This window comes from Triticum aestivum, chromosome 2B (assembly GCF_018294505.1).
Source record: "Triticum aestivum cultivar Chinese Spring chromosome 2B, IWGSC CS RefSeq v2.1, whole genome shotgun sequence".
NCBI classification, from domain to species: domain Eukaryota; kingdom Viridiplantae; phylum Streptophyta; class Magnoliopsida; order Poales; family Poaceae; genus Triticum; species Triticum aestivum.
Window position 1 is genome coordinate 617,664,534 of NC_057798.1, and position 24,866 is coordinate 617,689,399.

The 24,866-nt window shown below is 49.1% G+C and overlaps 3 protein-coding genes across 3 annotated transcripts; 2 read left to right on the plus strand and 1 right to left on the minus strand.

Annotated features, from left to right (window-relative positions):
* Positions 1 to 1,550: 1,550 nt before the first annotated feature.
* Positions 1,551 to 3,776, plus strand: LOC123046322 (lysine histidine transporter-like 8). Its single transcript, XM_044469649.1, has 4 exons — positions 1,551 to 2,002; positions 2,104 to 2,240; positions 2,378 to 2,805; positions 2,948 to 3,776. The coding sequence occupies exons 1-4, from the start codon at positions 1,677 to 1,679 to the stop codon at positions 3,572 to 3,574; spliced, it is 1,518 nt and encodes a 505-aa protein (XP_044325584.1). The 5' UTR covers positions 1,551 to 1,676; the 3' UTR covers positions 3,575 to 3,776.
* Positions 3,777 to 3,881: 105 nt separating this feature from the next.
* Positions 3,882 to 8,641, minus strand: LOC123046323 (protein S-acyltransferase 10). The gene is made up of 11 exons (XM_044469650.1): positions 8,398 to 8,641; positions 8,199 to 8,313; positions 7,638 to 7,712; positions 7,464 to 7,535; positions 7,204 to 7,338; positions 7,052 to 7,085; positions 5,996 to 6,105; positions 4,998 to 5,084; positions 4,812 to 4,895; positions 4,442 to 4,507; positions 3,882 to 4,353 (listed from the first exon to the last, which is right to left on the minus strand). The coding sequence occupies exons 1-11, from the start codon at positions 8,621 to 8,623 to the stop codon at positions 4,179 to 4,181; spliced, it is 1,179 nt and encodes a 392-aa protein (XP_044325585.1). The 5' UTR covers positions 8,624 to 8,641; the 3' UTR covers positions 3,882 to 4,178.
* A 284-nt stretch (positions 8,642 to 8,925) lies between these two features.
* LOC123046321 (L-ascorbate oxidase homolog) lies at positions 8,926 to 11,992 on the plus strand. Its single transcript, XM_044469648.1, has 7 exons — positions 8,926 to 9,165; positions 9,265 to 9,374; positions 9,968 to 10,238; positions 10,345 to 10,793; positions 10,877 to 11,278; positions 11,363 to 11,441; positions 11,536 to 11,992. Exons 1-7 carry the CDS (start codon positions 9,022 to 9,024, stop codon positions 11,752 to 11,754), a joined length of 1,674 nt encoding a protein of 557 aa, XP_044325583.1. The 5' UTR covers positions 8,926 to 9,021; the 3' UTR covers positions 11,755 to 11,992.
* The last annotated feature ends 12,874 nt before the right edge of the window (positions 11,993 to 24,866 follow it).

The window sequence follows — 24,866 nt, forward strand, 5'->3', positions numbered from 1 at the left end:
CGGACAAAGCCCGTGCAGCGGTGGCGGGACCGTTTTCGTTTGCCCTCGCTCGAGTTGTGTGGCGTGGGGGCTGTTGGGCTTTATGGAGGCGCGCGTCGGCATGCGAGGGTGCGTGTGTGTTGGCGCAGGATGCGGCACGGTTCTGAGCGCTCATGGTATTGGGAGGTCATGCGCAACAGCGACACATGAAGGTTCATGGCGGGCGGCGCGGGTCTACAGCTGTGAGACATTGAGGTCCGTGTCGACGTGGGGGCGCGTGAGCGCGACACCAACTCATGGAGGTCCTGGGCGGCAAGAGGTAGGGTGTTGCTGGCTTTGGCCAATGCAAGAGATCGCGCATGTGCACGTGTACACGATGGCACATATGTGGCGCGGCTCTTCCCGAGGCTTGCTTGGGGGACTTCGACGGAAGTCGGAGCAACGACTTCGGTGTATGGATCTAATGTTGGCGCTCCTCATCGGCGTGACAAGGAGAGCGTGGGTGTGTCCACAAGACTGTCTGATTTAATTGTTTGTTGCTGTGAAGTCGAAGATGCGGAGGTGGGGTCTTGGTGGCGACAATGACGGGCAACAGGTGGCATGTTCATTGGTCTTCTGTGACGCTAGCCTTGCATATTTCTTCTTCATAGCTCTCTGTCAGAGTTGGAGCTGTGATGTCCTCATTGTGGGTGTCTGAGTTTTGATACGGATCTTCATGTGACTCCGCACTGCCTCTGTTGTGTGGATTGTGTCGACGATCATCTATGGCAACGTAGGAGACGCTTGCTTGAGCATTAGGGATGGCAATGGTACCTACTTGGGAGAAGTGATGACGGTGACACATGTGTGGTATCTCGGCAAGGCTCTCTTTAAAGAGGTGTGTGTGGGTACCTTACGTGTGCCGCTTAGCTAGCGGATTGTGTTGGTTTTAGCCCGATTTTTCCGTTATTAACTAGACCCATTTTTTTCGTGAGTTGTGGGATATCTTGTGTGAGGCTCTCTTCCACGTAGTTTTCATACAAATATTTTGCCCCCATTTCCAAAAAAAATATGCCATACTTTTCATGAGTTGATAATTAATTTCCAACAGGAAATTTGACCACTTCCCTCCATATTTGCACCTCAGGCTAGTCACTCCACCAGCGTGCTTGCGTTGCTCCTAAAAACGCAAGGCCGACGATGCGCGCGGTACGTCTGCATAAACGTCCATATATGTATCTGACCATGCATATCTAACCTTGCACAAACAAATTAATGGTCAGGCCGGCCGGCAGGCCAGACGATCCCACCTCGAAAGATCGACCGGCCGGTGACACAGCGCTGCCGTGTGCTCTCTAGTGCCAACATTAATTATGACCAGCATGCACTCGAGACCGTATGATCGTGTCGTGTCGCCGCTGCATGTATGGCTGCGACCAGTCTCGGCCTCACCAGCCACACTATTGATCGAGGCTGCTGCCCGGGCCGGCTTACCGTGTCCACACCCAAAAGCCGCATGGCTCAACGAACTCGACGTTCACCAACCGCGCTGGCGTGACAACACTCCACCTATAAAATCTCCCGTGCCGCCGAGCCTTGCCAGAATCAGCAACCAACCGAGCTCACCTCCTCGCACAAGGTCTGGGCACCTACACTGGTACAGCTATAGCTAGCTAGCACATACTGCTACGTACACCGGAGGGAGGGAGCGAGCGGCCATGACGAGCGAGGTGCAGTCGGCGCCGCCGACGCCGCGGCCGGTGTCCGCCCCGCCGTCGCAGATGCACTCTCCGGCGCCCAGCAGGTCGCCGCTGCGCGCGATGGCGTCGCCGCTCGCCAGCCCGGTGAAGAAGGCAGTGGCGAGCGTGAGGGGGTACCTGGAGGAGGTCGGCCACATCACTAAGCTCGCCGACCCGCGCGACGCCTGGCTCCCCATCACCGCGTCCAGGAGCGGCAACGCCTACTACGCCGCCTTCCACAACCTCAGCTCCGGCGTCGGCTTCCAGGCGCTCGTGCTCCCCGCCGCCTTCGCCTCCCTCGGATGGTACCTACTAAGCTACTCTACTTATTCAATCGAGAGATGAACCTATAGTACACGACTACACGTTACTTAATTTCTCCGGCCCGTGGATTGGGTTCTTGCAGGACGTGGGCGATCGTCTGCCTGACCGTGGCATTCGCGTGGCAGCTCTACACGCTGCGGCTGCTGGTGAACCTCCACGAGCCCGTCGCCGGCGGCACACGCTACAGCCGGTACATGCACCTCGCCACCACCGTTTTCGGTAGGTCCCCGATTCCCGCGCGCGCTTATCTCAGACTTAATTATTAGCACGGCAACGTCGTGCGGCAAACGACGTCGTCCCTTTCGCGCTCTTCCATGCTCATCACATGCATGCCTTGCCTCGGCCTTCTCCAACAGGCGAGAGATGGGGGAAGATCCTGGCCCTGCTCCCGACGATGTACCTGTCGGCGGGGACCTGCACGGCGCTCATCATCGTGGGCGGCGGCAGCATGAAGATCCTCTTCAGCATCGCCTGCGGGCCCGCGTGCCTGGCGCGGCCGCCGACCATGGTGGAGTGGTACGTCGTCTTCGTCTGCGTGGCCGTGGTGCTGTCCCAGCTCCCCAACCTCAACTCCATCGCCGGCGTGTCCCTGGTCGGGGCGACGGCGGCCGTAGGGTACTGCACCATGATCTGGGTCATTTCCGTGGCCAAGGGGAGGGTGGCCGGCGTGTCCTACGACCCGGTCAAGGCCAGCAGCGACGTCGCCAGGACCATCGCCGTCCTCAATGGCCTGGGCATCATCGCGTTCGCTTTCAGGGGGCACAATCTTGTGCTCGAGATTCAGGTAACAGTCAACCCGGGAAAAGAGATTCTCCTCCCAAGTAGTGCATGTTAGTCTCGTTATCCGTTGCTCATGTCCTTGTGCCGCTTTGAGAACGAATGGTGATGAAGAAAAGTCGCTGAGAGTGAGTGTGTTCTCTTTGCAGGGCACAATGCCGTCGACGCTGAAGCATCCTTCTCACGTGCCCATGTGGAAGGGCGTCAAGTTCGCCTACCTCGTCGTCGCTCTCTGCCTCTACCCCGTCGCCATCGGCGGCTTCTGGGCCTACGGCAACCAGATACCTCCCAACGGGATCCTGAGCGCGCTCTACAAGTTCCACGGCCGCGACGTGTCCCGGCTGGTGATCGGTCTCGCCACCCTGCTGGTGATCGTGAACTGCCTGACCACGTTCCAGATCTACGCCATGCCGGTGTTCGACAACATGGAGGCCGGGTACGTGCACAAGAAGAACCGGCCGTGCCCGTGGTGGCTGCGCGCGGGCTTCCGCGCCTTCTTCGGTGCCATCAACCTGCTGATCGCCGTCGCGCTGCCCTTCCTGTCGGAGCTCGCCGGCCTCCTCGGCGGGATATCGCTGCCGGTCACCCTGGCCTACCCGTGCTTCATGTGGCTGGCCATCATGAAGCCCGGGAGGGGCACGGCGATGTGGTGCATCAACTGGGCGCTGGGGAGCCTCGGCATGGGGCTCAGCTTCGTCCTCATAGTCGGGAACCTCTGGGGGCTCGTCGCCACTGGCCTGCATGTGCAGTTCTTCAAGCCCGCCGAGTTCCAGTGAAATTAAAGATGGAAGCAAGTTTTTTTTTTCGAGTGAAGATGGAAGCAAGTTTGCTGTCTAATCCACCAACGGAAGACATATTAATGTGATGTAATGCTGGCTTGTTTTTCCTTTTGTTTCTGAGAAATATACTAGTATGTCTTGTACTGGAACCTGAAATGTTGATTCTTTTAGAAACAAAAGCTGAACCTACGTTTCAACATACTACTACAGATCAGCTTGTAGCTTCGTTGTTTTCAGTGTCTAAAAACCTTCAGATCAGCTGATATGTACGTATATACAGTAGTGATGACAAACAATCATCAGAGACAGACCGAATGAGTTTTCAGTTGTGCATTTCAACATAAGAGCTACATCGTCCAGACACAATGTTCTACAGCGAATGTGCGACGAAGTTCAAACTATTTTAACTACAAGGAATAAACTGAAAAATCTACATGCATACTCAGATCAATCTAATGGCATCGTTTGATCCGGATGCATTCTATAGGAGACAGAAAGGTGCCTATATATCCTGTACAACATCAATGAGCCACAAGTATCTTTACCATGTTATTATATGCATCATTTAAACTAAACTAAGTATATTCACATATAGCGCGTACTAGCAGCACCGGCAGCAGATTACATCCCGGCAGGTGTAGGGTCTAGCCCGGGCTTCTAGTTCGTCCAGTGGGGGCACTGCTTCCAGAACATATCCCTTCTGTCTAGAGAGGCAGAGGTCATAGAGGTTCCTACAGATACCTTTGCTGAAAGGATGTACCTTTCTAGGAACTCCCCTGTAAGTGTCATTTGATCGATTCATTATGGTGGACTAGAGACAAGCAAATATAACTAGAAAAATGCTAGTCTTCAGCCATTTCATACCTTAGGTAAGATATTCGCTTCCGTCTGGCAATTTCATATGTTGTTTGGTTCGTAAGAGCAAGGTAACTACAGATATACACAAGCTCGTGAATACAATAATCACCAGTGAAGAGGTCATTGTTAATTTGCGACTTCACAACATGTAAGATATTCAGCTTTACAACTATTTTGGTGTAACTTTTAGAGTGCTAATTCTATCAAGCTCAACTTGGCAATGTATATTTGCCTTACATCTATTTATCCCAAAAAAAAAACAGCCTGAAGATAACCTGATGTCAATAGCTATCATTATAGTTTTCTTTGTATTCTGCATAGCAGATTGCAAATTCTGAAAGAACAGACTACTGTGAATATAAACGTAAAAACTTACGTATGCAACATGAGTAAGATCAGCAAAACTATGAGGATTAATATCAACGGAAGCAACAGTGTCAAGCCAGTCAAACCCTTCAACCTGTCAATTAAGAAACAAATAAAATGTTTGCCGGACAAAATTGAAAACCAAAGTACATACCATGAGTAGTGAAACTAGATCTAAAAAGGTGAAGGTACATACCAGGACCCGTTCATATCCACATGTAAGAACTGGATGTAGAGAGCAACAGTCCAAACAACTAAACTTGCTTGTCCAAATATGTACCACCTAGAAAATATCACTTATGCAATGACATAAGCTGGATATAGTTTTGATGAGTCATAAAATAGAACATAACATCACATATATATATTCCAATATATCATCAGAAGCATTTAAGAGCAATATTTTTAAAATTAAATGCATATTAAGTGGACATAGCTGTTAACAGAAATAAAGGAATGGAGGAGAGCTGCAATTTCTACTTACATCCGGGAGACTTTGAGTCCAATAATCACTAGTTTTTTTTTTCTGTGAGAGCTGCAATTCTACTTATATTGGGGAGACCTCGTAAGTCTAATAATCATTAGTTCTCCTTCTCATTATTTTTCCTTTTATATTAAAAGAAGTACAGGAGCCACAGAAGCATTACAATGCCAACAAGGCACTCTGTAAACCTACCCGGTGTACTTTCAGTTAGGAGTTAAGAATTAGCATGCCCCAGATATGTCCAAAGCACATTCACAAGATACATGACATCATGTTAAACACTGGTAACTGGATTTTGGTATATATGACTATCTGAGTAAAGCTTGATGGATTGTACGGCAAAAAGAAGTAAAAGCCTGCCAATCCCACTAGATCAATATTAAGGGAAAGGGTGGGAATGGTCATCAGTACACAGTTCCAATTGAAATCAAGCAATTGAGAAAGTAGAGACTCGAGAAACTATGAGGGCATGGCCTCATTATTTGGTAAAAGAGCAGTCCTGCATTCCAACATAACTTCTGCACAGGGAGCTTCTGGATTTATTGTTAAACAATAGGGACCGCGGTGTACAAAAACTGGAGAAGGTAAGGATGTTGCGGCATTTGCACATAATAGCATACACTAAACTACAACACGTAATATATATCGTGCATTCGAGATTTTAATGTGTTCAAAAGATAAACTGCAAAACGTGTAAATAAAAATCTCACCAAAAACGGCAATGGTTCCTTATGCCAATGCATGTTCCAAGCCATGTACAGTGATGATCAAATTGGAGAACACACTTATCACAATCATGACAATGCTTGGTTCGTGGTGGCTGTGAAAGGTAGTCAACACCAAAAGATGAGCTTTGGCGACCAGCATGACAGAAATGTGTTCTAGTTAAAGATATTTCATGGACATTGCAAGTTGATGTGACATAGATATTTGAGAATAACAAACTCACATACACAATCTCACATACACAATCTCAATATTATGCTGAGCAGAGTAAGCTTGCACTAGTTCTTTATGCATTATGCAATATAAAAACAATCTGCTACCTTGCCAAATAGATTCTCAGATTGGTTAATGGTAATGAAGCATAAAGTGATAGAAAGTCTTCTTGTGGTTTGTAATATGCGACTCATGGGGTACAATGAGAAAGGAGAGTAACATAATTGACACATTACTGCCCTATAGGCCATAACTGGTGCTGTATACACTAAGGTTGTGTTTGGTGTGAACCAAGCTTGCCCTACCAAAAAATTGGCAAGCAATGTTTTTAGTAATGGCCACCGTTGGCATGGAAAATTAACTAGAATGCGGCAACCATCCAAACAATGACCATTTTTTATGTCATGCCCATAATAATGGTATGGTACACATTGGTCAGGAACAACATACCCTAACCCCTCTAGGGTGCAGCTTCATAGGTATGCAAACAAGAGCAGTAAGCACATGCCATAATAATCTAGTAATCAAACATATTGGACATGACACAAGACCTGCTTAATTGCTTTCTACTGATCTTTAAATCAAGTTTACATAAGACAAACTACATAGTCCATGCTTGAAATGATATGTACATCAATGATAGTAAGTCAACTGATCTTTAATTTCTATATATTTTTCCAGAGAATTTTATTTGTTCTGCCATAAGCACTAACATCAATATTCCAAGACGGGTATATTGCTGGCTGGTTACCACCAGTTATTTTATCATTGCCTTGACTATAGAGAACATTACAATAGGCCCGCAAATTTAGAATAAATAAGATTACCTGAATGAGATGGCAGTAAGAGCAGGTCAAATCCCTAAACAAAATGGAAACATACAACCATATCACAGAAACGAAAATAGATGGCAATACATATTGAAAACTACACTTCGGAATAGGGGAAAAAACTTAGTTCGAAATCCAGACAAGTGCACCTGCTGGATGATCGAGGAGGATACAGATCCATCATTTGCAAAAGCGACGAAGGTGTAGCAGATTGTGGGTTGCGTTGCTCTATTTTGCTGCGACTCATGAAATAATTTAAGCTCCCGTTTTTTGAACAGACCTGTCTTTTCTTAATCATAAAAAAACATTTTTAATTTAGCATAAAGTAAGTCTGCGCAACTGGCAGGCTCCAGCCCTTCAAATATACACATATCTAACTAAGGTAAAACAAAAGAACTTACGACATTACTTTGAGATTGTTGTTGTATTAATGAAGGTTGCGTGCATTGCTGATCCAGCCTTCAACATATCAGCCACATACCTAACAGCAAAAGGACCAAATGAGGTGCAGGGTAAAAGGCATCGCTGTTCCTATGCATAATCCTTCCTCTAGGGCTCAATAACATTGAGAAGCACGAATTACCCTGGTGATGAATTAGCTGTATATAGGTATTGCGCCAAGGTAAACAACACCAGCCCTCCATATAAACTCATGTACCTGGCATCAAAAGTGGACAGTAGGAAGGCTAAAGACAGATGACCAGTAACATATCTTGTAATACATCCGTTTGAGCGTCAATTAATATGGGAACGGAGGGAGTAGATAACAAGATGCTAATGAAAAACAGAGAACAGATATATGATATCATAATGAATTTCCAGTATCCATAAATTCTGAATAAGCTGTCAAACATTAGAACCACTCAGTACTAATATTCTTCAAACATATCAGGCACTTATGGGCATACAATTCCAATTCTTCGCAGAGACACACCAAAACTATTTTGCTTCAAAATTAAAGCAGGCCAAGAGATGACACGAACTAATTACACGAATAAATGGTAGCTGGGAAAAGCAATAGCTGCCAGCACAAGCCAGGAGAAAATCGACTCCAAACATCGGATATCTTAGCATATAATCTAAGCAAACGGAAACGTTTCACAGGCAAGGAGGAACAGAGGAGGGGAGAGGGGGCTGGTTATACCACTGATCCCGGCGGATTTGGCTCCGGAGGGTCGGATCGAGCAGGAAGACGGCGCCGATGAAGAGCGCATGCAGCAGCATGACGATTAACCGGACACACCTCCAGGGCTTCCTCCCTGCGCTCAAATCCCCACCCCCGGTCAGGCATTCAGACCCCGGTCGGAACCCCCACCGCGACCAAATCGAATCAATGGACGAACCGTGTGAGCCGTGGCGCTGGGGCTGGGATAGGACCCTGATGGCCTCATGGGGAGGATCGCTTTCCCCGCAGCACGGCATCCTCGCCGCCGCACCGACGTGAGGAGGAGGAGGAGGGAGGCGGTGGCGACGGTTACCGGTGGCCGGTTCTTCCGCGGGAGGAGGAGGAGCCGGCCTGCAGTTACGGTGGGGAGGGCCCACCTGGAAGTGGACGGACTCTCGATTCATTTTATCCCGGACACGGACTCTGGCTTCTTTTTTTTAGAGGGTCGGACTCTGGCTTCTGCAGTGTGTCACATACACACCCCACAGGCCAAGGCCCAGTTCCAGATGTGCCGAAAATCCAAGCCCAGAGTTGGCCCGTCAGGCCAGCCTGGCATGGCCGCAGGGGGGCGCATCTCCAAAAAGGATTTTTTTTTGTAACAACCTGCACATCGTAACAGATTAAAAAATATTTCGAGATATGATCCCAACAGATTTCCATCTCTATACGGCGCGGGAGGGGCCGCCGTCTATAAATGCCCACCCGGCCTTCCACATCTCTTACTCCCGCGGAGCCATCTATCTATCCATCTCTTCTCCGCGCCATCCCATCTAGTCTCGTCTCCTGCCCCTCGGAGGTCGAGATGGCGGCGGCGGCGGCGCGAGTGGTTGCCCTCGCGTGCGTCCTCTCCCTCGTCCTCTCCGCGCAGGCGGAGGCTCCCTACAGGTTCTTCGACTGGGAGGTCACCTATGGCGACATCAATCCGCTCGGAGGAGTTCCGCAGCAGGTACATGTAGTGCAGAGCCAAGCTAGCCATGCTGTTCTAATCTGTGCTGCGCTGCATCTGAGGTTAACTGCGACGACATTTGCTTTTCGATCTCTGTAGGGTATTCTGATCAACGGGCAGTTTCCGGGGCCGGAGGTCGACTGCCAGACGAACGACAACCTGGTCATCAACGTGCGCAACCGGCTGCCGGAGCCGTTCCTGCTTTCATGGCAAGTTCTTTTTAGCTTACTCGAGACATTCTTCCAAGCGTTGCATGCACCAGTTCAATCTGCATTAATTACTTCCTTCTGTCTGTGATCGGTTTTAGCTTACTAGCTCTAACATCGTTGGACAACTTTAATTTGCATCAGTTTAGATTTTTTTTAGATCTGCATTAACTTATGGTGTCGTCCAGATCAAAAAAAGCGGTCGTAAAAGGGGAGTTTTTTTTTGCGTGTAGTAGCACTCAAGTCGCGCAGCGCCGTCTGGTTTAAGCTTTGCAACGCATCTGATCTTGAAACGGCGATCAGCATTCAGCAAGTCACTGAACAAAAATAGATGCATGCCAAATTCCTTCACTGCCAATTGCAAACACAGAACAACAGTGATGGGTAATTCTGTTGCATGCATTGTGATGTCTCTCCTATTCGTTCTTAATTTGATGGTAATTAATTACTGCAAAATATATCTCGTATCACCTTTCCGGATATCTCGGCGACTACAAATAAGTTACCTGCTGAATTAATCTACTGAAGCACTTTTATCCATTATTTTTGCAAATGCAACAGTAACGTACTCGTAATACACAGTAACTCATGAACAGGAACGGGATCCAGCAAAGGAAGAACTCGTGGCAGGACGGCGTGTCCGGTACCAACTGCCCGATCCCTCCTGGCCAGAACTACACGTACCACATGCAGGCCAAGGACCAGATCGGCAGCTTCTTCTACTTCCCGTCGCTCGCCTTCCACAAGGCGGCCGGCGGCTTCGGCGCCATCCGCATCAACAGCCGCCCGCGGATCCCCGTCCCCTTCCCCCCACCGGCCGACGAGTTCACCGTGCTCATCGGCGACTGGTACAACACTACCCACAAGGTACATGTGTCACCAAGCAAGGCGTTGGCTTGCACGAAATGCACTCATCTGTCGGCTCATTTCAGTTTTGGTGTGTGTAACTGACCGTCTTGGTTTTGCTTGTCAGGCTCTCCAAGCCATGCTGGACGACGGGAAGCTGCTCCCTTCCCCTGACGCTATCCTGATCAACGGTAAGGGCCCGGGGCGCGCCAACTTCACGGTGGAGCAGGGGAAGACGTACAGGCTGCGCATCTCCAATGTCGGCCTGCGGAGCACGCTCAACTTCATGATCCAGGACCACAACGTAACGCTCGTGGAGGTGGAGGGCACCCACACGGTGCAGAACACCTACACCTCCCTCGACGTCCACGCCGGCCAGTCGCTCTCCGTGCTCTTCACCGCCGACCGCCCCGCCAGGAGCTACCACATCGCCGTCTCGTCGCGGTTCACCAACCAGACCCTCAACTCCACCGCCGTGCTGCGCTACGCCGGCTCGACCGGCCCCGTCTCCGGGCCGCTGCGTGCCGGGAACCAGAGTGACGTTGACTTTTCACTGAACCAGGCTCGCTCCATCAGGTACGGATCACGACATCTCGACCGTCCGTTCTAGTGATAATCGGCGTGTTTGGGTCTGAGCTTGCCGTGGTGACCACGTGCAGGACGAACCTGACGGCGAGTGGGCCGCGGCCGAACCCGCAGGGCTCGTACCACTACGGCTCGATCAACGTGAGCCGCACCATCCGGCTGGCCAACTCGGCGGGGCAGGTCGGCGGCAAGCCGAGGTACGGCGTGAACGGCGTGTCGTACGTGGACGCCGACACGCCCCTCAAACTGGCCGACTACTACAACATCAGCGGCGTGTTCCGGATGGACGGCATCCCGGACGCGCCCGCGGCCACCCACAGCGGGACGCAGAACGGGACCGGCGCCGACGCGGCGCTTAAGAACCAGACGGCCGTCATGGACTCCGACCACCGCAGCTTCGTCGAGGTCGTGTTCGAGAACAGCGAGGACAGCGTCCAGAGCTGGCACCTCGACGGCTACAGCGTCTTCGTCGTCGGGTACGTGTACATCAGGTCATCGTGAGGCTGATGCATATGTATATATACTCTGCTCCATGATCATTCTGCTCGTCTCGTCCATAGGATGGACAAGGGGGCGTGGAGCGAGGAGAGCAGGAAAGGCTACAACCTCGTGGATGCAGTCACGAGGTGCACGGTGCAGGTAAGATTTTCTTTCTTTTCATTCATGCTTAGTGGTAGTATCAAGATACTGTCAGTGCGTTTTTATTCACCTCTTTTGTTGTTGGTTTGCGAAGGTGTATCCAAGAGGGTGGACGGCGATCTTCATCGCGCTGGACAACGTGGGGATGTGGAACGTGAGGTCGGAGGATTGGGTGCGCAGGTACCTGGGCCAGCAGTTCTACCTCCGGGTGTACACGCCGACGCACTCCGTCCGCGACGAGCTCCCCGTGCCGACCAACGCGATCCTCTGCGGCCGCGCTACCAACAAGAGCCGCCTGCCATTCTCTCAGTAGTAAGCAGCCGCTGGCAGGGAAAGATCCAATTGTATCAGAGCATTGTATGGTGTGCAAGTCGAACTGTCGAAGACTTAGTTTGGCTGGTTACTGGTTAGGGCTTAGTCTGGGCTTAGGAATTTACTCATGGAGTCAAATCATTTGGCCTACGTGGCCTCGGTATAAACAAGAAAGATAGTATGTGATATCTCTTATCTGGGCTATTTCTGGCTTATAAAAACATTAATTTTCTGCCTTATTTTGCAAGTCTTTGGATCAATATTTTTTAAAAGAGAAGTATACTTTTCGTCCTCAACTACTGGCGAACTCTAGGTTTAGTCTAAGAGCCTGTTCAAAAACTCTCCCAACACTTCAAAGATTTCTGAACCTAGCTTCTTGCTCCATGCAGCGATTCCCCATCCGTTCGATAACAAAATCAGCTTCTCTGTCGCTACTTTTTTTTTTTGAGACAAGCTTCTCTGTCGCTACTTGGCATGCCAGCACGTCTAGCGACATATTAGGCCGGTTGGAGATCGTCCCATGGGCTGGAAACCCAATTTGGAGGCAGGATGGAAGCCCAAGAAGGAAGGGAAAGGCGTGATTCTGTTCGTTGACGAAGAAAGAAGAGAGGAGAGAGACTAAACGAACCGTTGCAAATCTTGTAATTTTAGTGAATTCGGCGTTCTAAGGATTCCATGAAGCGGCGATTTCTCAGCTTCTCTAAACTTCTAGAAAATACACTACGAAACACCACAGCTTCTCGAAGCTAGCCCCAGAGCTACGATGTTCGTCTCTGCTCCATCCTTGAGTTCATGAAGCGTGGAGCGTGAATGACTTCCGAACAAGCTCTAAACTTCAAAATCGGAGAACTTGCATCTCCAACTCTTGAAATCGGACAAGTTTAGTCCCTTGTCTCGGCTGACCCGGTATCGCTGCTGACTCAGCATAGTTTTGACCGGTCATCGTCCACGTGGCAGTGTTTCGACGGGAGCTCCCGTGGCTCATGCACATATTCCCAGTGCAGCTCAACATCAACATCTCTCATGTCAGTCGCAGCTCGCCATGGGAGCGTCGCAGCTCGGCGTTGTCTTAGCTGTTGTGCTCCTTGTCGACGAAGCGGTCGCTGTTGTGACCAGGAGATGTGGCATTCACACGCACTCTGGCCACCAGCCGCACCACACGCACTCTAGCCACCAGGCCCGCTACAGAAATTGTTCGGTCCGGGCCGCGAAAATCAGACCGAAAAAACTTCGATCCGGTCCGGTCTTTAACCGGGCCGACCGAGCGGACCGATGGCCCAAGGCCCAACAATAGTTGCTAGGGGCCGATACGACGCTAGGGCAAAGGCCCCCGCTCCCCCAATTCCCCGACCCCCTTTCCTCTTGGCTGCAGAAGGGAGGGAGCGCCGCCGCCGCCGGCGGCCGCCGTTGCCAGCGTCGAACACAACCTCCTCGTCTGCACCTGTACGCAATGAAAGGAGGAGTGGAGGAGCCATGGAGGGAGCGTCACGTCTGCACGGCTGCACCTGCACGTCGTCGTCGACCGTCGCTGTCTCCAGCTGCCCGTCTTCGACCACCTCCTCGCCTGTAAGCCACCGTTGAGCACGAAGTTGGAGGACGCGGGGGACGGAGCTGCTGCACGTGCACCTGGAGTCCTGCATGTCCTCGCCGACAGTTTGTACTTGTTCCTTCTCTCTGAAATTTTTTCAGTTGATAATTGTTCAGTCCCTCTAAACTTTCTGCAGTTGGTATTTGTTCAGTCTCTGTCTCTCTGAACTTTCTTCAGTTGGACACCTTCCTGTGTTGTTTTTGTTGCAAACTTGCTTATTTTTCGTTCATTTGAACCTCTTTTGCAACCTAATAATCTGTATGTTCAAATTTGTTGTCAAAAGAGTTCTAAAAAGGCTCGGTCAGGGACCGGACCGGCCCGGACCGCGTCCACCCTGAATCATCACCTTGGAGAGGCTGTACGGGAGCGTCGCGGCCCCGTCTAATATGCCTGTGGTGCCGCCTCGTCCCATTGCAGTTGTGCACCAGATGGAGATGCCCGACACGCTCTTGAGCTTCTCCTCGTGCTCCACCCCTGGACTGGGTTCTCGCGCACCCCGTACCACATGCTCCTGACAGTGGAGAAGAGGAGGTCAAGGACGAGCACGAGGTAGCGCCACCTCCCGCATGGCTTGCCTTCATCTTTCATGGCCACCATGGCGATGCCGCCTGCTTACCTGCATCCTCATCATGAAGCAGGGGTTGCTATGGGCCGCGGTGTCCGACGAGGTAGAACGGGGCTACGAGGTGCAGCAAGCTCGCGGTGGCCGGCGAGGTAGAGCCATAGGCATCATGGCTGACTAGAGGGACTTGCGAGGGTGCTACCGTGGTCGACACATGCAGTGCATGCAAGGTTCCATGAAATATCTCAGTAAGCCAATGTGAGAAGGAAGAAGATAGGAGAGAGAATTATTGCCATGTGGATGAAGACCGATCAAAACCATGTTGAGTTAGCAGTGATACCGTGTCTGCCGAGACAAGGGACTAAACTAGTCCGGTTTCAAGAGTTGAGGGTGTAAGTTGTCTGATTTTGAAGTATTTTTTGTGACAATGATTTGGATCTATTATTAAAGTTCAGCGGAAGTACAAAGCATCTCAAACATAATAAAAATTACATTGAGATTCCAAGACCCCCAAACAACCACTACTGCCGCCAGAACAAGCCACCGAAGCGCTGCTATCGCCGCTCCTCTATCAGAGTCGGTTGGACCTTGTCAATGACAAGTAATAAATCTTCGTGCACGTGCCCCTAAGGACTAGTGCCCTGGAACCGCACTCATCGTTGTTGAACCCTTGCATAGATCAGAAGCACATGACACCAAATCTCGCCACAAGACAAGAAAGCCTAACCTCACAGCCCCAAAGAGACGGGTCAGAGCTCCGTTGACTACGCCTAGACAGAAGAACTCGAGGAGGATCAGAACCCGGAAGACAAACTCGAAGAAGTAGCGCCGCCATCCACCTGAGCACCGCACGTGCGAAAACTAAAAAATGCTAACCTAAACTACTAACTGGAGCAGTGGCACCGGGATTCCCCTCCCCGCCACCGGCCGCCGAAGCAGTAGGCAAAGGGGAGGCGAATCCACGGGCTCGTGACGAAGTTTGGAGAGAAGAGTTTGCCCTAGCCACTTAGGATTAGGAAAGGAAAGAAAAAAAATATGTTCTTCTTGTTGTTGAGCACTCTCTGCAAATCGCCTGGTTTTGAAGTTGAAGGACTAAATCTAGACTTCTCCAAGAGTTGAGGGACATAGCGTACACTTTTCTCCCTTTTTAAACGATCACAACCCTGTGAACGCACGCAGACCCTTTATCGCACACAAGGCACTTAAACTAAGTGTGTGTTAATAGTCAGTGGATCATACAGAGTTTGTTTGGGCAAAACATGTTGCACACGGTTCGCTCGAAAAAGGTGTGTGTGCGTGATGATTTCATCTTCGCAAACGTTTTTCTTTCTGTCACATGGTTCTATTTATATATTATGTATGATGCATTCATCACACACATTTCATATTTATTGTGTGCGAGAGGGGGGGGGGGTGTAACGCCCCGGATTCGATGCGCCAGGTGTCCGCCAGTTATTTGCCATCGTTGCCATGTCATTTGCTTGCGTGTTGCATTTTATCATGTCATCATGTGCATTGCATTGCATTGCATTGCATACGTGTTCGTCTCATGCATCCGAGCTTTTTCCCCGTTGTCCGTTTTGCAATCCGGCACTCCTATTGTCCTCCGGCGTTCCCCCTTTTGTCTCCTGTTGTGAGCGGGTGATAAACATTCTCAGAATGGACCGAGGCTTGACAAGCGGCCTTGGTATAGCACCGGTAGACCGCCTGTCAAGTTTCGGGCCATTTGGAGGTCGTTTGATACTCCTACGGTTAACCGGGTAACCGTAAAAGCCCTCTTTGTGTTGCAGCCCAACACCCCTCCAAATTGGCCCAAAATCCATCCAAACCCCCTCCATGCTCTGAGTCGTTCGATCACAATCGTGTGGGCGAAAACCACACTCCATTTGAAGTCTCCTAGCTCCCAGAATCTATAAATTAGCTCCTCCCCTCGAAATTCGCGGATGAATCCTCCCGAAACCCTAGCAAAACCCCTCCCTGCCGCCGCTGTACATGTCCGCCCGCGCCCACAGCCAATCGTGCCTCGCCACCTGTCCGCCGCCGTCGTCCCCGCGGCCGCGGCCCACCGAGCCCATCGCGGCCCCGCGCGAGCCCGCGCCCCCGCCGCCGTCTGCTTCGCCGGGCCCGTAGCCGCCGCCGCCTCGCGCCCGTCGCTCTTCCCCGCCGCCGCCGTGCCGGACCTCCAACGCCGGCGCCGCGTCGCCGCGGGCGCCGCCCCGCGCCCCGCCGTCGCCCCTCGACCCCACCGCCCAGAGCGCCGCCGCCCCCGCCTTGGCTCCTCCGCCCGCAGCCGCCTCTCCCCTCCGCCGGCCGCCGCCGCGTCCCACAGGCGCCACCCCGCGCCTCGCCGCCGACCTCGCCGGCGCACCTTCGCGCCGTGCACTGCTGCCCCGCCCGGATCCGGCCGGGACCGACCCGGCCCCACCGTCCCCGACCCCGCCGGTGCCTCCTCCGACCTTCCTCTGGCCGCTCTCCGGTGAGAACCCCGGCCATCCTCGGGTTCCGCGCCAGATCCAGATCTGGAAACCCTAAGGCTGATCCCGAAATTCCTCTAAGTCCCCGTAATATTTTGCATTTTGGTCCCTTCATTGCATCATAACTTGCTGCATACTGCTCCGTTTCATGCGTGTAATATATCAAATTGTTTGCCATGAGATGCTTTTTATTTTGTTCCATTGTGCCATGCTTGTTTGAGATCATATTGATGCCCGAATCATCGTTGCAAGAGTGCTATATGATGTTAATCTACTGAAACTGTTATAACTTGGTGATTTGTCATTTTCGTTGCATTTTGTGTGTGCATCCTATGAGGTTGATGTCTACATGTGTTTTGTGCTACATCATGCCATCTTTACAGAGGTGCAATCCATGTATTTTTTTGAGTCTTTTAGTGAGTGCATTGAGCTCGTGAAGTATGGTACTTGCTGTTGCTGTTTTGCTAGGCTGATTCTGTTATATTTTGTTGCCAGGTAAACCTGCTGCTACAAGTCATTCTATGCATAATCTGGAGATGTTCACTAAGGATGTTTTGTTGTACATGTCATGCTCTATCCATCCATGCCCTTGGTTGCATTTATAGCCTGCTTTAGCTTGTTGTAATCTTGCTCTCAAATTACTAAATAATGTTGCTGTCAGCCTGTTAACATTAAGTTCAGTTTTGCCATGAGCTTTGCTAGTGATCCATGCACACTATGAACTTGCTATTGCCATGCTTAGCTTCACAACATGTATTATTACTGTTGGTTGCCTTGCCATGCCATGTATTGCTCTGTGGTGAGTGGTTCAAGCTCACCAACATGCCTACTTATTGTTCTTCCTGCCATGTATGAATCTGTCATATAACTTGCCATGTTTACATGGGTGCTATCATATTTTCTGATCCATTTTGGCTCATGGTCAGTAAGGGACTTTTGTTCTATGAGTTTAGTAGATTCATGCCATGCCTTTGTTTGCCATGATAAGTTTCTGTAGCATGTTGTTTGATACCTCTAAACATTGCAACCTGATATTATTTCTGCTAAGCCTGTAAACTGTTATTATTTGCAATCTTGCATGTGTTTTGGAGCATGTTCTAGTGATTTATGGAGATAGCTCAGTGTTCATGTTTTGCCATGCTTTACCTGTAAATCATGTCCATGCCTTTTGTTATCATGTTGGGGTGCTGTAGCATGTTGTTTTGATGCTTGCTAGATGCCTAGTTGCTGTTTTGGACAACTTGTCCTTTAAACTTGTATAGAGTGTATGTGTGGAACCGTTGCTCCGTTTTGAGTGTGCTCTATATGAAACTTGCTTGATTTTGCATGTAGTTTCATATTATCATGTTGCATCCTTGTTTGCTTGATGTTTGTATGCATTTTGCATCAATGCCATGTTTATCTTGTTTTGCTCATATCTTCTAGGCCGTAGCTCCGAATTAAATGAACTTTATATGTAACTTGACTAGATTTTCATGTAGATCATCTTTGTGCATCTTAACTTGCTGTTTAACAACTTGAACATAAGGTTTATTCAGATCTGGACCAATTTCTAAATTTGCATATGAGGACTTACCGGAATTGTTATATGTTGTTCTTGGCCTCATTTAAACTTGCCTTGATGTGTTGCTCTTGTATGCATCATCTCTTTCCATGAGTAGCTTCATGTAGCCTTGTCATGCATCATGCTTGGTTGTGCATCATGTCCTGTATATGTGTGGTGTGTTTACCATGTTGTGTGCTTCTTCTCGATAGTTCCCGTTTCGTTGCGATCGTGAGGATTCGTTCGTCTACGCTTGGTTCGTCTTCGTGGCTTCATCTTCTTCATGGACTCGTTCTTCTTCCTTGCGGGATTTCAGGCAAGATGACCGTCACCTTGGATCTCACTACTATCATTGCTATGCTAGCTGCTTCATTCTATCGCTTTGCTGCGTTGCCTATCACTTGTTCTTCAAGCCTCCCAATTTGCCATGTCAGCTTCTAACCTTTTCACCCTTCCTAGCAAACCGTTGCTTGGCTATGTTACCGCTTTGCTCAGCCCCTCTTATAGCGTTGTTAGTTGCAGTTGAAGATTGCTCCATGGTGGACATGATTATGTTGGGATATCACAATGTCTCTTATATTATTAATGCATCTATATACTTGGTAAAGGGTGGAAGACTCGGCCTTATGCCTGGTGTTTTGTTCCACTCTTTCCGCCCTAGTTTCCGTCATACCGGTGTTATGTTCTCGGATTTTGCAATCCTTACACGGTTGGGTGATTTATGGGACCCCCTTAACAGTTCGCTGTGAATAAAACTCCTCCAGCAAGGCCCAACCTTGGTTTTACCATTTGCCTCACCACCACCTATACCTTTCCCTTGGGTCGGCCAACCCGAGGGTCATCTTTATTTTAGCCCCCCGGGCCAATGCTTGTCTAAGTGTTGGTCCGAACCGGGCAGACTACGGGGCCACCTCAGGGCAACTCGAGGGCTAGTTTTACTCGTAGGCTGACCTATCCGGTGTTGCCCTGAGAATGAGATATGTGCAGCTCCAATCGGGATTGTCGACGCATCGGGCGGCTTTGTTGGTCTTGTTTTACCATTGTCGAAATGTCTTGTAAACTGGGATTCCGAATCTGATCGGGTCTTCCTGGGAGAAGGTATATCCTTCGTTGATCGCGAGAGCTTATCATGGGCTAAGTTGGGACACCCCTGCAGGGTATAAACTTTCGAAAGCCGTGCCCGCGGTTATGCGGCAGATGGGAATTTGTTAATGTCCGGTTGTAGATAACTTGACACTTGACTTAATTAAAACGCATCAACCGCGTATGTAGCCATGATGGTCTCTTTTCGGTGGAGTCCGGGAAATGAACACGGTTTTGGGTTATGTTTGACGTAAGTAGGAGTTCATGATCACTTCTTGATCATTGCTAGCTTCACGACCGTTCTGCTTCTCTTCTCGCTCTTAGTCGCTGCTGCAACCTCATCACTTTACCCCTTCCTTTCCCATTAAGCTTTGCTAGTCTTGATAACCATGGTAATGGGATTGCTGAGTCCTCGTGGCTCACAGATTACTGCAACAACAGTTGCAGGTACAGGTTTCACGATGATCTTGACGCGAGAGCGATGTTTGCTTGTTTTGGAGTTCTTTTTCTGCTTCTTCTTCGATCAGGGGATAGGTTCCAGGTCGGCAGCCTGGGCTAGCAGGGTGGATGTCGTTGAGTTTCTATTTGTGATTCATCCATAGCCGGATGTTGATATTATGTATGATGATGTTGTATTCGTGTGGCATTGTATGCCTCTTGTGTGTATCCCCATCTATTATGTAATGTTGATGTAATGATATCCACCTTGCAAAAGCGTTTCAATATGCGGTTCTATCCTTGGTGGGACCTTTGAGTCTCTTTTGGATAGTATCGCATATTGGGCGTGACAAGTTGGTATCAAAGCCTCGACCGGCCCTAGGAGACCCCTTGATTGATCATGTAGTTTGGCCGTTGTTAAGTCTAGAAGAAAACTGTTTTCGGAGTCTAGTTATATCGGAGAGTAGGAATTCTTTTTACTCCTCAGCCCCTTCGTCGCTCTGGTAAGGAATCTTGACGTAGGTGTTTTGAACTACTCCTCTTTCCTTCAAATTTTTCTTTAGGATCACGCGGTTAGTTTCGTGAGTTGTCCATCCTATTTTATCCGGTGCATTTCTCGTCAAGTTGACTCGAGCCTCTTCGTCTTTGCCAAGTTCAATCCACAGTCCGCTCTCAACAAAGTTGTTTCTCTGCCCGCATTTGTCTTCTTTTCCCACCCGCCCACCCTTTTTCTTCTTGGAATCGGAGTGCGTAATCGAGTATCCATCCTACTCGTGTGAAGCCTTTGCCTTCTTTCAACCGGTGTTTCCTCTTGAAGTTATTCATCGGGTTTTTCCCCTTCCAAGTTGCCTTTGTTTTCCCGCCCTCCCACCCGCTTCTTCCCGGAGTGTTAGTCTCTTTCGAGCGTTAATTTCATTCGTGCGGAGCCTCTTCAGTCTTCCCTCAATTACTTCAACCGATGAATTCTCGCCTCGTTCGTCATTCTTCATCCATTTCTTTTTTTTCCGGTGCACTCAATTCAAGCTTTCGGGTTGATCGTATTCTTTCCCTTGGTTAAAGTGTTCTCCTTGCTCATTTGCCTCTCGCGAGTCAATCATTCCGGAGTTCGGAAGACATCTCAGGAGATTCGTCTGTGTTTGATTTAATTTGAGGTTGTCACCTCATTCAAATATTTTAATTGTTCCGGTGCATCATCTATCTCTTCAACATCCCTTTCCAATGGTGTTTTTATCTTCAGTGGACCCTAACCCACAGGTCTTCTCCCAGGATCTTACCTGACTCTTCTGATTTCCCCGGAGTTATTCTCAATTCTTTTCAAGTGTGACGTAAGAGTGGATTTCATCAGTCACATGCCTTCTCCAAGATCTCTTTCAAATTCTTTTCATTGTTGGCTCAACCCCTTCGCTTTTCATTCTCCCGAAGTATCTCAGTAATTTTGGTGGTGTTTCTCGTCGTCATTTGAAGACCGAAGAAGAGTTTTTCTTCTAAATTTTGCCCGTTCTCTCGACGATTCGTGGTTCTAGCTTCATGTTATCCTCTCGAATTATTCCATTTGTCAGATATTCTTTTCGTACCCATCTGGAGTATGTCAGGAGTTGTTTTTCCGTTTCTTTCACCGAAGGCCATCATTCCAGAAGAATTCTTCGTCCTCACATTTTAGCTACCGTTATCCATTTATCCCGGCGCTTCGTTCAAATGTTCTTTAATCAGCTCATGATCTCTTTGTTCTTTTGCATCTAAATCCCCTCTAGCATATTTGTTCTGCTAATTCTTCCTGGTGATTCTTTCTCTTTCATCAGTCATTTTTGAATTTTTACGGTGGTTCTTTTCAATCCTACAGGTGGTTCATGAAGACTTTCTCAACTTTTGTGCTATCCCTTCTCAATCCTTTTTCAAGAAGTATAAGTAACATGCCAAATCTGCTTGTCATCAATTTAATTTGATGAAGGATAAGCATACAATAAATCTTATTCTTATTTCATCCAAGCGAGTATTCCTTTTTCTTCGGAGTTTGTTCTTGAGGAATAAATTCTAGTTTCAAGTGTTTTCATCTTTTCGTTTCCGGAGTTCAAATTTCCTCGGCCATTTCGTCGGAACCTTCATCTAAATCATCGCAAGGCTCATCTTATTCTTTCATCCTTCATTCTATCTCATCATCCTTTTGTCACCGGAGTTCTTCATGGTGGTTCTTCATGATTTAATTCATTCTTCAAGTTTTCATCAAGATTTTGTTGGAAGAGCTCAAGTATCTTCTTATTGCTTCTCGAGGTACCCATTCTTTCAATTCTTCCGGTAGAATTGTGTTGTTCACCTCGTCAAGTGTCATTCCATCCTCTCAAGCTCGTGTTCCATTCCTCCATGTTTTAACCGGAGTGCTGCCTAAATCCTTTTCAGTCTTAGTTGTTTCTTATCTCGTTCTAACCGGAATGGTTTCATAGTCTATCTGATTCTGTGAGCTTTCGTTTCCCGTCATTCTCGTCGTTCCTCTCTTCGTCTCGAGGGCTCTCGATTCTTTGCTTCTTCTCTTGAGTTCTTGTTTCACCTCTTCCTCTTTCTCTTCCGTCTCGGTCCTAAGATCTCGGGACGAGATCTCTTGTTAGTGGAGGAGTGTTGTAATGCCCCGGATTCGATGCGCCAGGTGTCCGCCTGTTATTTGCCGTCGTTGCCATGTCATTTGCTTGCGTGTTGCATTTTATCATCTCATCATGTGCATTGCATTGCATACGTGTTCGTCTCATGCATCCGAGCTTTTTCCCCGCGGTCCGTTTTGCAATCCGGCACTCCTATTGTCCTCCGGCGTTCCCCTTTTGTCTCTTGTTGTGAGCGGGAGTTAAACATTCTCGTAATGGACCAAGGCTTTCCAAGCGGCCTTGGTATAGCACCGGTAGACCGCCTGTCAAGTTTTGGTCCATTTGGAGGTCGTTTGATACTCCTACTGTTAACCGGGTAACCGTAAAAGCCCTCTTTGTGTTGCAGCCCAACACCCCTCCAAAGTGGCCCAAAACCGATCCAAACCCCCTCCACACTCTCGGTCGTTCGATCACGATCGTGTGGGCGAAAACCGCACTCCATTTGGAGTCTCCTAGCTCCCAGAATCTATAAATTAGCCCCTCCCCCCGAAATTCGCGGATGAATCCTCCCGAAACCCTAGCCAAACCCCTCCCTGCCTGCCGCCGGACACATCTGGACCGGGCCGGACATGTCCGCCCGTACCCGCATCCAACCGTGCCTCGCCAACTGTCCACCGCCGTCATCCCCGCGGCCGCGGCCCGCCAAGCCCATCGCGGGCCCGCGCGAGCCCGCGCCCCCGCCGCCGTCTGCCTCGCCGGGCCCGTAGCCGCCGCCTCCTCGTGCCCGTCGCTCTTTCCCGCCGCCGCCGTGCCGGACCTCCACAGCCGGTTGCGCGCCGCCGCGGGCGCCGCCCCGCGCCCCACCATCTCCGCTCGACCCCGCCGCCCGGAGCGCCGCCGCCCCGCCTCGGCTCCTCCGCCCGCAGCCGCCTCTCCCCGCCGCCGGCAGCCGCCGCGTCCCACGGGCGCCGCCCCGCGCCTCGCCGTCGACCTCGCCGGCGCGCCTCCGCCCCGCCCGGATCTGGCCGGGACCGACCCGGCCCCGCCGTCCCCGACCCCGCCGGCGCCTCCTCCGACCTCCCTCCGGCCGCTCTCCAGCGAGAACCCCGGCCATCCTCGGGTTCCGCGCCATATCCAGATCTGGAAACCCTAAGGTTGACCCTGAAATTCCTCCAAGTCCCCGTAATAGTTTGCATTTTGGTCCCCTGTTCATCGCATCATAACTTGCCGCATACTGCTCCGTTTCGTGCGTGTAATATATCAAATTGTTCGCCATGAGATGCTTTTCATTTTGTTCCATTGTGCCATGCTTGTTTGAGATTATATTGATGCCCGAATCATCGTTGCAAGAGTGCTATATGATGTTAATCTACTGAAACTGTTATAACTTGGTGATTTGTCATTTTCGTTGCATTTTGTGTGTGCATCCTATGAGGTTGATGTCTACATGTGTTTTGTGCTACATCATGCCATCTTTATAGAGGTGCAATCCATGTATTTTTGTGAGTCTTTTAGTGAGTGCATTGAGCTCGTGAAGTATGGTACTTGCTGTTGCTGTTTTGCTAGGCTGATTCTGTTATGGTTTGTTGCCAGGTAAACCTGCTGCTACAAGTCATTCTATGCATAATCTGGAGATGTTCACTAAGGATGTTTTGTTGTACATGTCATGCTCTATCCATCCGTGCCCCTGGTTGCATTTATAGCCTGCTTTAGCTTGTTGTAATCTTGCTCTCAAATTGCTAAATAATGTTGCTGTCAGCCTGTTAACATTAAGTTCAGTTTTGCCATGAGCTTTGCTAGTGATCCATGCACCCTATGAACTTGCTATTGCCATGCTTAGCTTCACAACATGTATTATTACTGTTGGTTGCCTTGCCATGCCATGTATTGCTCTGTGGTGAGTGGTTCAAGCTCACCAACATGCCTACTTATTGTTCTTCCTGCCATGTATGAATCTGTCATATAACTTGCCATGTTTACATGGGTGCTATCATATCTTCTGATCCATTTTGGCTCATGGTCAGTAAGGGACTTTTGTTCTATGAGTTTAGTAGATTCATGCCATGCCTTTGTTTGCCATGATAAGTTCCTGTAGCATGTTGTTTGATAGCTCTAAACATTGCAACCTGATGTTATTTCTGCTAAGCCTGTAAACTGTTATTATTTGCAATCTTGCATGTGTTTTGGAGCATGTTCTAGTGATTTATGGAGATAGCTCAGTGTTCATGTTTTACCATGCTTTACCTGTAAATCATGTCCATGCCTTTTGTTATCATGTTGGGGTGATGTAGCATGTTGTTTTGATGCTTGCTAGATGCCTAGTTGCTGTTTTGGACAGCTTGTCCTTTAAACTTGTATAGAGTGTATGTGTGGAACCATTGCTCCGTTTTGAGTGTGCTCTATATGAAACTTGCTTGATTTTGCATGTAGTTTCATATTATCATGTTGCATCCTTGTTTTGGATGTGTTTGCTTGATGTTTGTATGCATTTTGCATCAATGCCATGTTTATCTTGTTTTGCTCATATCTTCTAGGCCGTAGCTCTAAATTAAATGAACTTTATATGTAACTTGACTAGATTTTCGTGTAGATCATCTTTGTGCATCTTAACTTGCTGTTTAACAACTTGAACAAAATGTTTATTCAGATCTGGACCAATTTCTAAATTTGCATATGAGGACTTACCGGAATTGTTATATGTTGTTCTCGGCCTCATTTAAACTTGCCTTGATGTGTTGCTCTTGTATGCATCATCTCTTGCCATAAGTAGCTTCATGTAGCCTTGTCATGCATCATGCTTGGTTGTGCATCATGTCTTGTATATGTGTGGTGTGTTTACCATGTTGTGTGCTTCT

Bases quoted from the DNA above. Each gene is read 5' to 3' on its own strand.
- LOC123046322 (XM_044469649.1), top strand. From the start codon at position 1,677: ATGACGAGCGAGGTGCAGTCGGCGCCGCCGACGCCGCGGCCGGTGTCC. The intron at 2,003-2,103 runs GTACCTACTAAG...GGGTTCTTGCAG, and splicing joins GCCTTCGCCTCCCTCGGATG to GACGTGGGCGATCGTCTGCC. The intron at 2,241-2,377 runs GTAGGTCCCCGA...CTTCTCCAACAG, and splicing joins CCTCGCCACCACCGTTTTCG to GCGAGAGATGGGGGAAGATC.
- LOC123046323 (XM_044469650.1), bottom strand. From the start codon at position 8,623: ATGAATCGAGAGTCCGTCCACTTCCAGGTGGGCCCTCCCCACCGTAAC. The intron at 7,536-7,637 runs GTAATTCGTGCT...TTTTGCTGTTAG, and splicing joins ACAGCTAATTCATCACCAGG to GTATGTGGCTGATATGTTGA. The intron at 4,508-4,811 runs GTAAGTTTTTAC...GTATATCTGTAG, and splicing joins ATCTTACTCATGTTGCATAC to TTACCTTGCTCTTACGAACC.
- LOC123046321 (XM_044469648.1), top strand. From the start codon at position 9,022: ATGGCGGCGGCGGCGGCGCGAGTGGTTGCCCTCGCGTGCGTCCTCTCC. The intron at 9,375-9,967 runs GCAAGTTCTTTT...ACTCATGAACAG, and splicing joins GAGCCGTTCCTGCTTTCATG to GAACGGGATCCAGCAAAGGA. The intron at 11,279-11,362 runs GTACGTGTACAT...TCTCGTCCATAG, and splicing joins TACAGCGTCTTCGTCGTCGG to GATGGACAAGGGGGCGTGGA.